The 16,799-nt window shown below is 42.4% G+C and overlaps 1 protein-coding gene across 4 annotated transcripts in view; it reads left to right on the top strand.

Moving 5' to 3' along the window:
• Positions 1-16,799, top strand: part of KAZN (kazrin, periplakin interacting protein) — an 879,961-nt gene that overhangs the window by 241,204 nt on the left and 621,958 nt on the right. For all 4 annotated transcript variants that reach the window (XM_073603357.1, XM_073603355.1, XM_073603353.1 and 1 more), the window contains exon 2: positions 8,505-8,662. In XM_073603357.1, coding sequence (XP_073459458.1) covers positions 8,505-8,662 — 158 coding nt within the window. The remainder of the gene's footprint in view (positions 1-8,504; positions 8,663-16,799) is intronic.

Genomic DNA, 16,799 nt, shown 5'->3' on the forward strand with positions numbered 1-16,799 from the left:
GATAGCAGGGGAACGGGGCAGTGGACAGAAATGACACTTAGTGCTCTGGGTTGTTGTGGCTTGATCTAGGGGAAACATTGCTAGATATCTTTGCTGATATTGTCGCCAGTAAATGTTGATTATATCTGCACTGTGCAATCGCATGGTAACTGATGTCAATCCTCACACTGGTCTATTGATCTCAGGCTATCCACTGCTTTTTCTGTGCAGGTCCCAATAAGCCACTTCACCACTGACTCTTACTTGAATATCATCAAGGATTTAATTGGATAACTAGTCAGATTGAATGATACTGCATACTGGTTATTAACCTTTATCCCGGTGTAGGGACTCTGGGGATACGTCTGCCCAAATGGGACATTTAGATTTATTGGCTGATTGATCTGGGGAGGATATTCGCTGATCCAGACGCCTTTGGATAGCACATGGCATGTTACATATATGAGGGCTCTCTCTGATATAATCCCTCTGCTTACAGTCAAGGAATTAAGGTCCTGAGGAAGCATAAAGCAAAACGTCGACCTCTCTGACGTAGCAGTAATAGGGATCCAATATGTCATATACATTATGTGGTTATATCAATGAGAGCTTTAGTTTTCTTGCCTTTATCTTGTACCAATTTTGACTTTTGTAATATATTTGTAATAAATTGAATTTCATAAGATTATGTAGTGTTACTTTTGCTGACACTGGTAAATTCCGCTCAAACTGTCCTATATCTTTACTTAGTGCTCTGGATTGAGACAAGTACACACTATAGAGCAATATGCTTTGTTCTTATTTCATGTCTGAGGTTTATAACCATTTTAGGAATTTAAATTTTTTTAAACCAGAGTTTAGCGTCACTTAACCACTTCCCGACCGGCGCACGCCGATGTACGTCGGCAGAATGGCACAGCTGGGCAAATGGACTTACAGGTACGTCCATTTGAATTCCCCGCCGTGCCATTGCGTGCGCGTCGGCCGGGAACTCTGTGAGTCGGGTCACGGGTCCCGCGGACTCGATCGCCGCGGGGATACCCGCGATCGCCTCACGGAGAGGACGAACAGGGAGATGCTGATGTTCTGCCTAGTGAACAAGTGTCACTGATCACAGCTCCCTGTCATCGGGAGCAGTGATCAGCATAGTGACACACACAGCCCATCCCCCTACAGTTAGAATCACTCCCCTAGGACACACTTGCCCCAGATGATGTAATCGTATGACGAAACGCGCGTCGGGAGGAGCTGACGTGCTGACGTCTCGCGTGTGCCGTTCGTGGGATGGGTGTCTGCATTAGCCAGCTGGCTGTTTGCTTTTATAATTCCAGATCATTGTAAGTGACATTCTTTTTATAAAATAAATATCGATTATCAGTATTATGCTATGGTGATCCTTTCTCGTTCTGGGAAACTTCTGAATGGTACCACAATCTGCCCACATATTTGATCCATGACTGGAGAGTTTGGCGGGTTCTGCTCTGTATGCTGACCATCTTGTGGGGTTTGCCTGGATATCGTCCTTTCGGTCCTCATTTGGATAAAGGCCCTGGCCGGGTACAGGTCGCAGGCTCAAAGAGCTTGCCGTTCGGTAAGCAAGCATTTTGTGTGGTGTATCACTGGGGTTGCGGTGGAGGATGTATCCAACCAATTGAACTACACTCACTTTGCGGATAATTGTTTGAGCACTGCCTATACTATATAGATGGACATTTATTTTATTTAGTTTTCACATTTACGTTTTGATACTGTATATTGTAAAACACTATTGGTATTTTTTATTCAATAGTAGGTCTAGCTCTGCTACTTATTGTCCTATTTACACTTAACCCCTCCCCGCCCCCTAGTGATTAACCCCTTCACTGCCAGTGTCATTTACACAGTAATCAGTGCATTTTTAATCGCACTGATCGCTGTATAAATGACAATGGTCCCAAAAATGTGTCAAAAATGTCCGACATGTCTGCCATAACGTCGCAGTCACAATAAAAATCGCTGATCGCCGCCATTACTAGTAAAAAAAAAATTATTAATAAAAATGTCATAAAACTATCCCCTATTTTGTAAATGCTATAACTTTTGCGCAAACCAATCAATAAGCACTTATTGCAATTTTTTTTTTTACCAAAAATATGTAGAAGAATACAATCGGCCTAAACTGAGTAAAAAAAATGTTTTTTTATATATTTTTGGGGGATATTTATTATAGCAAAATGTAAAAAATAATGCGTTTTTTTTTTCAAAATTGTCGCTCTTATTTTGTTTATAGCGCATAATTTTGTTTGAGAGCCACGTCGCACGCGCAATTGTCAGTTAAAGCGACGCAGTGCTGAATCGCAAAAAGTGCTCTGGTCAGGAAGGAGGTAAAATCTTCCGGAGCTGAAGCGGTTAAAGCAGAGTTCCACCCATATAAAAGTCAGCAGCTACAAAAAGTGTAGCTGCTGACTTTTATTAATCACACACTCACCTGTCCCACGGTCCAGTGATGCGGGCAAACTAAGCCCTGCTTCTCTCCCCCTCCTCTCTGCGGCACTGGCATTGTCACTGTGGGTGCCCGACTTTGGCTTCATGGCCAAGCATGCACTGCGCATGCACAAGCCACACTGTGACTGGACGGGCAATCATCTGGGACCTGTGACGTGTCCCAGATGATTGCCGAGAGGGAGGGGGGAGAGGCGAACTTCCTTCCGGCGCCGTGGAGCCCCAGGAGGAAGTGGGAGTTGGTATCTGCCCCCCCCCCCAAAAAAAAAAAAATTACATGCCAAATGTGGCATGTCAGGGGTCAACTGCACTTAAAGCGGAAGTTCCATTTTTGGGTGGAACTCCGCTTTAAACAAAAACGTACGTTTGTTTTTTGTTTTTGTTTTTTGCATGTATTAAAGGACTTGTATATGTTTTACACCTACCTTCTACCCTCCTACTGCCTGCCCCAACATTCATTTTTTCTTTTACCTTAGTCTTGTAGCCCCACCCTAAAAAGGAAACCAACCCCTCCTATAAATACAAAAATTCATAACAAAGAAGCTAAACCCCAAATTACTCAACAGTAGCTGTAAGAAGCAGTAAACAACTTGGGCCTAGGCACACACAGAATCACAGGAACACTTATGCACACGATCGCACATTCCGACAACAAAATCCATGTTTTTTTTCCGACTGATGTTGGCTCAAACCTGTCTTGCATACACACGGTCACACAAATCTTGTTGGAAATTCCAAACGTCAAGAATGATTCCGAGCATGTGTGGAACGTTGTGCTTCGGAATTGTGTACACATGATCAGAATTTACGACAGCGGATTTTGTTGTCGGAAAATCTAGATCTCAAATTTTGTTTGTCGGAAATTCTGACAGAAAATGTCCGATGGAGCCTACACACGGTCGGAATTTCCAACAACAAGCTCCCATCGAACATTTCCCGTCGGAAAATCCGACCGTGTGTACGCGCCATTAGTCTGTCTAAAGCCTAACTGATCCCTGCTGATCTCAAAAATAATGAAGACACTTCTTGCATATGGCAAGGTCCCGACAGTTTATTGAATATGATCATTGCATGTATAAGGCCTCTTTCACACGGTGGGACCGTTCAGATCCGCCTGTCAGTTTTGACGGCGGACCTGAACGGGCGCGCCATGTACTGTAAGGCTATGGAGCGACGGATGTCAGCGGTGACATGTCCACTGACATCTGACCCGGTCCGATCCGCTAAAAGCAGACAGATGCCCCAACGTTCGCATCCGTCGCTGGCGGATCGGATCAGGTGAGATCTAATGTAAACGGACATGCTGTCCATTTTCATCCGAACCCTCCATAGGCAGCAGCCGCACTAGACAAGCCCCTCCCCGCTCAGTGAGCAGAGAGGAACCTGTCATCTGCCGGCTCAGCGGAGATCAACGGAGAGATCTCCCGCTATGCTGGCGGATAGAGGCAGACTCCGAGGCAGCGGATACGCCTCGTGGGAATGATGCCTTAACCTCATAAATCTATCAGAGTACAATGTTTATTTTTTGGAAAAGTGGAAATGTTAGTATATATATATATATATATATATATATATATATATATCTATAGCATGCAACTAAAATGTAAAATGTACCATTTGTCCTGGCCAGGCAGATAAAGTATCCGCCTGTTGGCAACTCTTGTCATAGGCAACATGGCGTTCCTATTGGAAAAGCAGGACGGCTGGTTATACTTCTTGTCTATATTAGAAGCGTGCTTTGTGCACTCTATTGTGGGTGTTGGCAAATTGCTTGCAACAGCAATTGTTAAGTCCCAGATGGACTGGCCCTCATGTTTATACGCTCTAATGTACCAGCTTAGAGACCTTATTAAAATCAACTTGATATGTCAAATGAAGTCATATATTATCATGTTATTCAGCCATATCATCAGAATATTTCTCATTACTCAAAGCAGCTGCTTTGATCTGCAATACTTGTAAATATTTATTGCCAGCAAATTGGGCTGCTGAACGAAGGGAAACGTGGCATCCTGTAACGTCACACCATATGCCAGTCAATATTTCAAATTACATTTTAGAACTCTGATTTTCTTTTAAAGGGAACCCATCAGAATAGAGGTATGTAAGCTGTCATTGCTGACTTGTGTTGGGACCCTGTATTCAGACCCTCAACTTGTATCCTGTTTTCTTGATTTGCCTGGGCAATTTTGATTATTAGACTAAACTGTCAAGGAGAATTCCTTAGGATGCTTGGTTTCGCTCGATGTCTTGGGTAGTGATGACTGATTTCACTGTAAAACAAAATTTCACCCGAGTGAGAATTTTTCACTTACTGGGCTGCTTTGGCAAAATTTATTTGAAAAAAAAAATAAAATCCCTTTCACACGAGCTTTCAGATCGGGTCCACCTGTCAGTATTTCCGTTGGACCAGATTGGAAGCTTCATGTAGGTCTATGAGCATGTAATCAGGTGCTTCCAAGTGTTGGGGTTGAGCAGATATGTTCCCAAGGCTGTCCGGAGGGAGGTTATGCTAGTCACGCAGTTTTCCTGTGTGGGAAGTAGTCAAGAGGCAAAGCTGGGAAATGTGACCACTAGCAATGTGCAGAGTACCCTCTGAGGAAGATTCCCAGAGCTAGGACTCTTCCACATCATGGACTCTCACCTTGGGGAAAGGTATTCACCAGACATCCTGGATCTAGTTAGTTAGGAAAGCACCAGGACTGAACTGTTGGACTGTGATATCGAGTGAGTCTAGTAAAGTTTCCTTAAAAAAAAAGCCTGGTCTGAAGTTACTGTAAAGGGTTGCATGGTTGTACATGGCGTGTTTAGAAGAACAGGGCCTGTAAGCACATACGGGGTAAAGAGGAAAGAATGGAAGGCTGTCATAAAGAGTTAATTCAGCAGAGGAGCTGATGGGAAGTATGTGATCGCTATGGGTAATCATGAACTTGTGGGAATGTAATGGCAGCCAGACAGCAGAGAGTGGTAGCGGGCATGAGTGATGGATCCTCTAGTAGCAAGGGGGTTGGTGCTCTCTCTCCCTCCCTAGCAATCGGTGCCCCAAGAGCAATTGGGACTGAACCTGTGGTACGGAGACTCCATGAAACTAGCAGCAGGTAGGTTGAGTAAGAAGTTAAGTGCACACATGAGGTCTGCTCTCAGTGCATGTCAGAACCCCATTCTGTCACTGGGAGTGGGGTGCCAGAGTAAGGCTGGACTGGTGGAACAGGACATAGGCTTAGTGGTGTCCCCCTCCAAATGCTACATTCAGAAGACAAGGCGCGCAGCGACATGGAAAGGAGTGGTTCACAGGAGGAAGTTGCATGTTGTTTCATGGCTGCACAGGGTGTACGGCTCACTTCTAAGATGAGGTTCCACTTTAATGTTGAATCCACATGACCATGGCCCCACCATGTCCCTGGCATTAGTGAGCACATACACGAGAGAGGTACCCCCACATGCAGGGCAAGTAGGCCCTGCCCTCAAGCAATCTGCAGTCCTCCAAGTCTGTTCAGATTAAGATTGCTTAGGACGTTTAGAAAAAGGACGTTTAGGAGCAGTTGGGCATTTTTTTTTAGCTGCCCCTGAACTCTCCTTAATGTTATCTTATCAGTACATGTACACAGGGTCTTTTTTAGTTGTTTCTAGGCAGTTGAGTCTAAAAAGCTTTTTTTGGAAAGCAAAAAAATGCATTCCCAGGCAGATGTTCAATTCAAATGTCATTTGAAATGACAAATGCCTGTAACAGCTTGTAAACGAGTGTAAACTCGCATTTATCCGCGTTTCGTCTACAGACGTTTTTAATGGAGAAACATTTTTGACTATTTTCAATGTAAAAAACGCTTCTAAACGCAAATGCTGGTAATTGCGGCATGTAAATGCGGCACACAGGACGTTTTTAAATGTCGGTTACTATCTGTCAAGTTAAATCGTTCAGGAGAGGTTTTAAAACGTCCCATATACGTGAAGCCTAACTGCTACCTATAGATCATAAAAATAATAGTTTCACTTATTTCACTTATTGGGCTGCTTTGGCAACATTTTTAGAAAAAGCACCCTTTCACATGTGCTGTCAGATCTAGTCCGACTGTCAGTTTTTCAGGTGGTACTGATTGAAAGCTCCATGAAGAGCTCCATGAGCAATCTGCAGTCCTCCAAGTCTATTCAGGTCCATAAAAAAAACCCCCCTAGAAAAGCCAGAAACTTTTTCTGTTTTTCTGAACCTAAACATGTTGGATTGGAGGAAGCATGAAGTAAACAGTCCACCAAGTCTTTTTACATCCGGCAGTCCATTGATCCAATATGCCACAGTCTAAATATTATTATTATTATTATACAGGATGTATATAGCGCCAACAGTTTACGCAGCGCTTTACAGTATAAAAGGAGACCATACAGTTACAATACAATAAAATACAAGAGGATTAAGAGGGCCCTGCTCAGAAGAGCTTGCAATCTAATAGGGTGGGGCAGGTGGTACAAAAGGTTGTAACTGTGGGGAATGAGCTGATGGAAGTGGTAGAAGATTAGTTGGAGACGTGATAGGCTTTCCTGAAGAAATGAGTTTTCAGGGATCGCCTGAAGGTAGCAAGATTAGGGGATAGCCGGACCAGTGGAGGTAGCAATTTCCAGAGGATGGGAGAGGCTCTGGAGAAATCCTGGAGACGAGCATGAGAGGAGGAGATGAGAGAGCTTGAGAGCAGGAGATCTTGAGAAGAGCGGAGAGGACAATTTGGTTGATATTTGGGGACAAGGTTGGTGATGTAGCTCGGGGCAGAGTTGTGAATGGCTTTGTATGTTGTGGTTAGTATTTTGAATTTAATTCGCTGGGTGATTGGGAGCCAGTGTAGGGACTGGAGGAGAGGGTTGGCAGACACTGAACGGTTGGTAAGGTGGATGAGTCTGGCAGCAGCATTCATGATAGACTGAAGAGGGGATAGCCTATGGAGAGGCAGGCCAATGAGAAGGGAGTTGCAATAGTCAAAATACTGAAAAGGGGACAGATGTCACAAAAGTGACATCCTTCCTAGTCAGATCCAATTCAGCAGGGCATCTGCTTATGGATCTGCTGCTGAACAGAGTGGAGTGGTTCAGTTTATTTCATTTAGTATTTTTTATATCTGTGGTTTTTTTTTATCGCTAAGAGTACATTTTGCTAAAGTTCACTTGCGGCCAGACCGTAGTAGCAGCAAATAGATTTTCAGAAAGGCAGATTTTTCATTGGGCTGCGAAAATCACTCACCATCCCACATCCCTTAACAGCATCACAGAAGAACTACAGGGAGCACTGCGTGCATCTAAAATGTCCCTTAAACACAACCCCATTGTAATTTCAGAGTAACAGCCCTCTCAGCGTGAAAACGTCGGCTGCATGCACCGCAAACCTGCTGGATGAGAGCTGGAAGCATAGGAGAGCTTTGTTCTGCACCAAAACTATTTTTAACTCTACTATTGTGAAGCTCGGTTGTAAGAAAAAGTTTGGTCAACCCTGGTCAGATCGCGGCTTTTATTGATTTTTTTTTTAAACGTTAGCACAACAGCATCTGGGAACAAACTTAAACATAACCTATTTCTGAAAATTCTATTCATTTTTTGGAATTTAAAAGATTGAGGGGAAAAGAAGAAAAAAAAATAGAAAGTCAGGCTTTACACGCTATCTGAAGCTGTGTGCAGACCCCTGTGAAAGGCAGTGTGCCAATCACATAAGCAGGAATGAGATTTCTGGGATGATAGGGTAATAGGTCATGGAGAATTTTGAGAATATTACAACTTTTCTGTATTGCGTGAAGTTTTGCTTTAAATCCCATGCACACAGCCATAAAAAAAAAAAAAAACTACATTTTTTAGAACCATTTTTCATTTTCTTGCCGCAGTGTAGCTCTTTCCTGCTCCAAAATTGGGTTTTTTTTAGGTACGCTTACCTTTTTACAATGCATTGCATGGAAGTTGAAAGTGTTTTAACCCATAGCAACCATTTGGAAATCATCATTTTAATTGATCTGGATATAGTACCAGTTACTGCATTTTGCTCAGTCATTAACAGGTTTCTGTTTTTTTCACAGCTGTGAAGTGCCTGCACACCTTAAATGACCAGATATCCCATTTTATTGTGGCCCAACCATCCCCTCTAGAGGACAATGAAGACATCTTCCACCCGGCTGAAAAGGAATCTTTAAAGAAGTCTATGATAATTATGAGACAACTCTTACTGGAAGCCCAGGTGAGCAATCATATCTCTGCCATTAAATTGTTGGATAAATCCAGGGCCTTTTTCAGCGGGAACGTAGGGGAACGCAGTTCCGGCACCTCCGGCACTGAATGTATGCAATGGCAAGGGGTAGCGGGGTATGCTGAAGGGTCCAATGATGCCAGCTGCTGGGGATCTATCGTTGCTGGGGGGTATTATGTTGCTAGTGGGTCAATTGTTGCTAGGCGGATCTACTGTTGAGGGAGGAGTCTATTGTTGCTGGCTGCTGGAGGGTCTATTGATGCTGGCTGCTGGGGAACCTATTGTTGCTAGAGGAGATCTAGTGTTGTGGAAGGGGTCTATTGTTGCTGGGGGGGTCTTATTTTGCTGTGGGTCTATTGTTGCTGGGGGGATCTTATGTTGCTGTGGGTCAATTGTTGCTGGAAGCGATCTACTGTTGAGGAGGGGTCTATTGTTGCTCACTGCCGGGAGATCTATTGTTGCTGGTGGGGTCTATCGTTCCTGGGGTACCAAATTCAATCAAGATTGCTTGTGTAAAAAGATTACTTGTGCAAATCTTGCGCTTACCCTACACATCAATCTACTTATTGAATAAATATAGAGGTGCCGCAACTCATAAAAGGCTTAAATACTCAATCCAAATACATATACAAAAAATAAGTAGTAACCAATACAAATAAATTGATATAAAAAATGCTTGAAAAACATGTATGTGTATACATAAAGATTACTTAGCACCACAAAAAGATACTTGGTTATGTTTTCTTTAAAAGAGATGGTTCTGGGAGATAGGTATTGGGGGGGGGACAAGGGACGGTGCTTGGAGGTGGGTAGGGGGGCAGTGACAAATGTTGACGCAGGAAAGGGGAGTTCCTGCACCTATTCTCTGAGAAAAAAAGCCCTGGATAAAACTGCCTTATTTTTTTCCTATGGGGTAAAAAAAATCTATCTCTCTATCTTGTTAGCTATCTATCTATATGTGTTTTGCATAAATGTAACAACTTAGGTCCTGAAAACAGATCTTTAGTTACCTTAAAAAATAGAGGATTGTAGGGATGGAGGAAATGAAGAGGAGAGGTCAGTAGTACTCTTTCGTGGCCTTGATCCTCTAGGCGCACGCGACGATGCACTCCCCTGTTGAAAATGTTTTCAGCATATCTCAGGTTGTCAAAAACAAATTCTCACAAGGGTGTTATGGGGTTGAGTATAGGAAGCGTGCTGGAGTTGAATGCAGGGGAAAAGAATGGGATGTGCCATCAGTAGACCAGATTCGTGCACATGACTACTAGGCCAGCAACCCTTTCTGCCCACCCCGGCCAAACCACAATCTTTCATTTTTTTAAGGCAACTGGAGGTCAGTTATGTGCCTGCACTCCTATGCATCTGGCTCCTGGGGTAGGTGCTGGTTTTGAGGCGGGGCTCACATGTAATATATCTCTGGTAAAGTGGACGTAAAGTCCCTACAGAAACACAACCTTCCCTTTGCTGCAAAGTAAAGTCACAAAAAAGACACCATTGGACCACCTAAAACTAAATTCCAGGTATGGCAATTATTACATGGCTACATAGGTCCAGCTTGGACCAATATAAATATGTACTATATGTGTCATACCTATGGGATCCCCCTTGAAGCTGAAAATCACTGTAGTAGGCACTGGCTTTCATGTCCTGTGGCAAGTGGCTGCCCTGCTGCTTACTGAAGACAGGAGGCCGTCCATTAGACACGGGCACCATTCAGGGAACAATTTGCATTTTCTGAACGAATGCAAAGTGTTTCAGCAAAGGGAATTATTATTTCTTTCAATTGTTCAACGCAAAGTGTTCTCTGATTGGACAGAGTAGATTTGAGATGTCACCACCCTGCATTGCCACCTTGTCCTCCTGTGTTCATAATGTTGCAGGACAGCCACTCGGCGTGCAACTCAGAAGCTAGTGGAGACCACTGCAGCAGCGATGCCTACTATAATGATTTCCAGCTTCCACAGGGATTCCACAAGTATGGTATATACAGCTACATTGACCCAAGCGGACCCAGTGTAACTATGGAAAAATGCCATACCTGGAATTCATAAAGAGAATGTCAAAAAGCGCAGAAGGCAGAAAAGGATGGACAAGTTTTATCAGAATGGCCTAGGATTTGGCTGTAGGGAGAGGGTCTTGGGTGGCGATGCTTGTACACCTGTTATTATGGCTGGATAGATGGGAGGGATCTGTATGAGGCACTCAAGAGATGCTTCAGAATACCATTACTCCACAGAATCCTAAAAGCAGACAGTACACTTTTTAGTGCAGGGCATAAAATATTTCACTGCAAAGAACAGGGGTGTGAATCCAGTTTATGCTTTCTGCTTTTTTAGAAAAATGCAATCAATTTAGTAAATGGTGTTTAAGCATTAAGCTGTGTGTCGAATGCAGATTTGCAAGCACCTCAGTTTTGATCAAAAACCTATTCTTGTTTTTTTTTTTTCTTTATTATTGCCACTTTCAATAAATAAAATCACCTAGATGTCATGCAGCAAATGAAGGTGTATAATATATCACTGTATACCAATTGCCTGGGATGGAAGCACAAGGACAAAGCACAATAGTAAAACAGATGAAGGGGAAGTCAATACAGCTGTAAGTTCTTTTATTGCTATGGCCAAGACTCTGCGATTACCAGGGGGTATAGCAGCAATGGGGGCCGAGCCAACAATTTTATTTTATGGGCAACTGCCCAGAGAACTATGGACAGTTAAAGAACTGCTGTAGCAGCATTAAAGTGTTAAAAAAACAACAACAGTGATATAGAATCCTCTGGTTTGTAAGAGATGTTTTCTTGGGCAGATGGTTGGGAAGACTGTCTGTTCACCAAATGGCTTCTGTATGCACACCTTCTGTATGCAGACACATCTGCATGTAGACAGGTGCTGCTTGTTCAGCTGCAGACATAGGCGTATGCACAGGGTGTGCTGGGTGTGTCTGGGCACATCCTAATCACTTTGTGCAATGCAGATTTCCCCTGCCGAACGCCCCTAACCCCATGGCAGCTGAGGCTACAGAGAAAGGTACTTGGGAATCTCTGTTATCAGTCCCTTTCTCTGTTATTTTGCCAAAGCCCCTCAATGGGGCTCCTAACAAATTGAAAAAATAAAAAATATTGTAAAAAAATAATAATAAAATGAAATAATAAAAACAAAAAACTCCTGACACCAATCTCATCCCTACTGACACTATCCTCTGCTCTACTGACACCATCCACTGCTCTACTACGCATGTGTGTTTGTGCTTTGGGGTGCACACCCTAATGCAATACTTACTAAGCTGGGGGTGGCACTGCTGCTCAGGTTAGCAGAACAGAGGAGTGACACAACGATCATAAGGTTGATCACTCACTTCTTATATGGGAAATAAGCAAAGCAGTCAGGTGACTGCTGTTGCTTACCTCTGCTACTAGAGAAGCCTGTCTGAGGACTGATATATCCTTTTTACAATACTCCTGGGGGCCATCTTGGGAGAGTCTTATGTCTTAATTGGACACAAGTTCTTCCAAGATTTTGGCAGCCATCTAGGTCCGCGAGAAAAAAAATCTATCCACTGCTTAGGCTATTAGGTGCTTCTGCTGTGTAGGAGTAGTTAGAGAGAGGAACCTGTCTGGTCAGGGACACTTAGGTTTACTGCAGGGAAAGACTCCTGCTGTATAGGGATAGTTTATGGACCTTCTACATCCCATTCTACTGTTTCTGAACCGAGTAAAAAGCACCCCAGATCTATTGATCAGATACCAGTTATTCCCGCTGACCAATGAAGAAAGACGCGAAGACACCTCCCTGGCCTGAGTCCCGTTGCATGGCCATGAGGAATCCCACTTAAGGACACAAGCCCCATCTACAAGGAATCCCTCTGAAGGATGGAAGCCCCCTTCCACATTCCATTGTTATATACTTTAAAATATATCTAGAGCCAAAAGTTTTTAGTTTTGGATAGAGTAAAACCCCTGTTAGGTCATGTGCCGAAAGGAGATCATCAGAAGCTTTTTTTTTTAAAGTCCAGCAAATGTTTTTAAAAGACGCATTCAGCTGAGGCTAACACATGTAAGAGGTTCATCGGGGCTTGATGAACGTTGCATGAGAAGAGTATAAACTGCACAAATATATGTAGAATGATCTTGAAAGATAGGCTTCTAAGCCGTTTCTAACTAAATCAATAATTCAGTCTTCTCTTAAAACATTCACAAAGCCCTGTTAAATAGCGATAAGATTTGAGCTTGCCACTGCCATGGGTTGAAGGCGAATTCTGCAGGTTTGAGATTTGTGGTTCTGGGAATTTTTTGCCCAGATTCACCCAGGCTGATTTTTTTAAACCATATGCATGACCTGTAAAGTATAGCCATTAGGGTTAAAAGGGCCAATCAAGGGGCTTTGGATAAGCCAGGATAAGGAGGATAGGGAGCAGTTAAAGCGTCAGTGTATTAGGAGCTGCTGTAAGGAAACGGATAGCGAAAGCTAACAAACTGCACAGGTGCAGAATTGAATTACCGGTATTTAGAAAACTGTATATTGATTCAAATTGCCATCCTTTAGCAACTCAACTCCTTTGTTACTTTCAAATGCTGCCCCATCCATAGAAAACTTTTTTGTTTGCTGCAAGGCTTCCCTTTCAAACTTTTGTTTTTGTTTTAGGGAGTATTATTTGGGGATATAGACTTATTTGGGGATATATTGTTTTTATTGCATGCTGGTATATCGAAATGGGCTTACTTTACTGATAGGATCTTTTTTTTGTTTGGAGTGCTCAAAGAAAAGCATTTACTTTTTACTGGCTTATTGTTCTTGTGTTCTTGGAGCTGCCTTTTGTTCACAGCACACCACTGCATCATTTGAAATGAAACAAACTAAGAGCAGGAACAATGTGCACTTAAGTCACCTAACATCCTCACATTATATCAATCCCATTCAACACACCCTCCTGTCTCCATATTTAAAATAAAAGTTAGCCGTACACCAGTTAGGCTTATTATCTCTAATTAAAACTGGACAATTTTACACTGCTGTCTTTTCTGTGGTATCTTACTTCTTGCAGTAAAGCTTCAGCCTGTGCTCTTTGTCTCTAGTAAATTTGGGCCTAGCCTTTCTATTTAAAATTTTCCTACTGCTGGCCAGAGAATATAGATTATAGGATTACCTTACCACTGATTTTTGTCTGAAGTGCCTAGGGTAGGTTGATTTTGCAGTTCTTCTAATGAGATCCTAAGAGGCGCTCCTGCACTGTGCTTATACTCATCCTTAACATGTTCAGGGTCAGTAACTAGGCAACTAGAATTTTCAGAAGATAATGCAATGCTCCTGTACTTCTCTAATAAGAGGCGTTCTTTAAAGTGGTGTTCCGGCCGAAATTATACTTTTTAAATAAAAATACCCCTATAATACACTAGCTTAATGTATTCTAGTAAAGTTAGTCTGTAAACTAAGGTCTGTTTTGTCAGTTTATAGCAGTAGTTTGTTATTTTATAAACTTACAGCAGGCCTGATACCAGACTTTATTTCTTCTTGGATCTCATCCTTGCAGATCTCGCACAAGCAGTGTAATAGGTTTCAGGTCAGGTTTCCATAGCAACGGCAGTTTCAGAGGAAGTTGTCGCCCCTTCCCAGAAGGCATTGCAAACAGCAAATGATGCGATGGGCCGTGGCCAGTGAGGAGGAAGTGAAAAATGAATACAGCAGATATACAGTAGGTGCTGAGAAAAAAAATAAAAAAATATCCAATTTGTTTACAGTGCACAGTTTAGTGAGGGATGCTGAAGAGTTGTAAAAGTGGGTGGAACTCCACTTTAAGGGGGAAAAGTTGGTAAAAAGAGCTGTTGGAATTATCTGCAGCAACTATTCAGATACAAGCCAATGATTTTTCTAGTGTGGAAGAGAAAAAAGGCCTAAAAAAGTTAAATTGTACTGAGAAGATGTACAGGCTACCATTGCTGAACTCCCCATTTGAAAATGCTATTTGAATGGCTGTTATTTTCATCCAAAAGCTTTAATGCTTTCAAAATCACTGACCCAAAACTAGTGTGCAGATCAGCTTAGATCATCAGAATCCACACTTCTCCTAATAAAAGCAGTAAAGTATTCATTGACAGGTTACAAATCAGCCCTCGGGATCCAATTGGTTGACATAGGTTATAGTCATATAGTCATAGGCAATATTATTTTTCAAAAGAAATGCTACTCCCAGGACCAGCACACCTGAATAGAAGCTAACGCCCGACTCCGCCTCACAGGTGCTGGCTCTGCTAGATATATGAATAAATAGGAACAATGCTGGACGGCCGCACTCAATGAAAAAAGGAAGCACCTTTATTGTAACAAAAAAAGGAATAAAAATCCAAAGCAGGTCTCATCAGAGGTGGATGACACAGGAACAGCAGCTAACGCATTTCACATCTACTGATGCTTATGCCGCGTACACACGGTCGGACTTTTCAGCTACAAAAGTCCGACAGCCCGTCCGACAGACTTTCGACAGACTTTCGACGGACTTTGGGTGGACTTTCAACGGACTTTCTAACGACCGGACTTGCCTACACACGATCACACCAAAGTCCGATGGATTCGTATGTGATGACGTACACCGGACTAAAATAAGGAAGTTGATAGCCAGTAGCCAATAGCTGCCCTAGCGTGGGTTTTTGTCCATCGGACTAGCATACAGACGAGCGGATTTCTGGGTCCGGCGGAGTTACGACGTAAAGATTTGAAGCATGTTTCAAATCTAAAGTCTGTCAGATTTGCGACTGGAAAAGTCAGCTGAAGGTCCGGTGAAGCCCACACACGATCGTATTGTTCGCCGGATTTGGTCCGTTGGCGTCCGTCAGACAAGTCCAGTCGAAAAGTCCGACCGTGTGTACGCAGCATTACTCTTAGCCCAGATCAACTTAGATCATCAGAATCCACACTTCTCCTAATAAAAGCAGTAAAGTATTCATTGACAGGTTGCAAATCAGCCCCCGGAATCCGATTGGTTGACATAGGTTATAGTCATATAGTCATAGGCAATATTATTTTTCATTTTTTTATTTATCTATACAAGAAAAGACATGAAACAAAAGCTTTATAAAAGCATTACAAATATTTTTTTTTTCATTACAGAAAGTCCTTCTTAAGGATGTTCTCTAAGTGATCATTCAGTATTCTGATCTACAGAGTTCCCTTAAAATATTGCTCAAGTAATAAAGCATTTTGTAGCATTTCTGCTAAATGAAATGAACAGTTACAAGTGGTGTTATGTAAAGTAGCTGGCTTTGATTAGCTCTTAATCTCCCAGAAATGTTTCTTGTGATTTGTACAACTTGTTCGTCAAAGGAATGGACAGTATTTTCTCAGAATATTATTATAAATCAGAACTTCCAAAGGGAGGCAGAGCTATATAAGCTATGTTATGGATCACCTTTTTATATTCTCCACTATATTTATTTAGGATTTGGAATCTCTTGGGGCCCATTCAGACCTATCCGGTTAGTTATAATGGACACATTGAAGTAAGGCAGCCCATTCATTTCGAATGGGCTGTCAACTTGACAGATCAGTCAACCTGCAGCTTTCCATCTGTTACACAGCAATGCACCACAACAAATGTAATGAGAATGAGAGTTCACCACTATGGTCCCTGAGATATAGAAGAAACAGCCTAGGCGGTTTAACTTTTTTAAATGATGCCCCAGCTAGAATAAAATAAAAATACACCTCTGTCTGCAATACTCACCTATCCTGCATCAGCCCCCGCAATAAATCTTTTTTCGCCACAAGATGTCAGAAGTCTTCTGGGTTGAATGATACCCAATGTCATCCAGTCCAGCACATGACTGGACTGAAGATGTCCACAACTTGTTTTTTGTAAAAAAAGCAAAAAAAATAAATACTTGTGGAGGAAGGCAAAGCCAAGAGCAAGATTTTGAATATCATTTTTGATCGGACTGGCCTTTTAATATAACACCTTCATTTGGACTTTAATTTTAAACCCTTCTTGTCATATTTTAATGATAACATTTTGTTTATAAATGTGTATCCACTAGAGGAAGTACCTGTATAATGCAATCAGTACTCCTCCTCCTGAACAGCACTGGTTACACTGTAAAAGCCACCCGAAGGCCCCTTTGACATTTACCTTGCGGGTTATT

The sequence above is a fragment of the Aquarana catesbeiana genome, linkage group LG10 (assembly GCF_042186555.1).
Source record: "Aquarana catesbeiana isolate 2022-GZ linkage group LG10, ASM4218655v1, whole genome shotgun sequence".
Classification (NCBI taxonomy): Eukaryota; Metazoa; Chordata; class Amphibia; order Anura; family Ranidae; genus Aquarana; species Aquarana catesbeiana.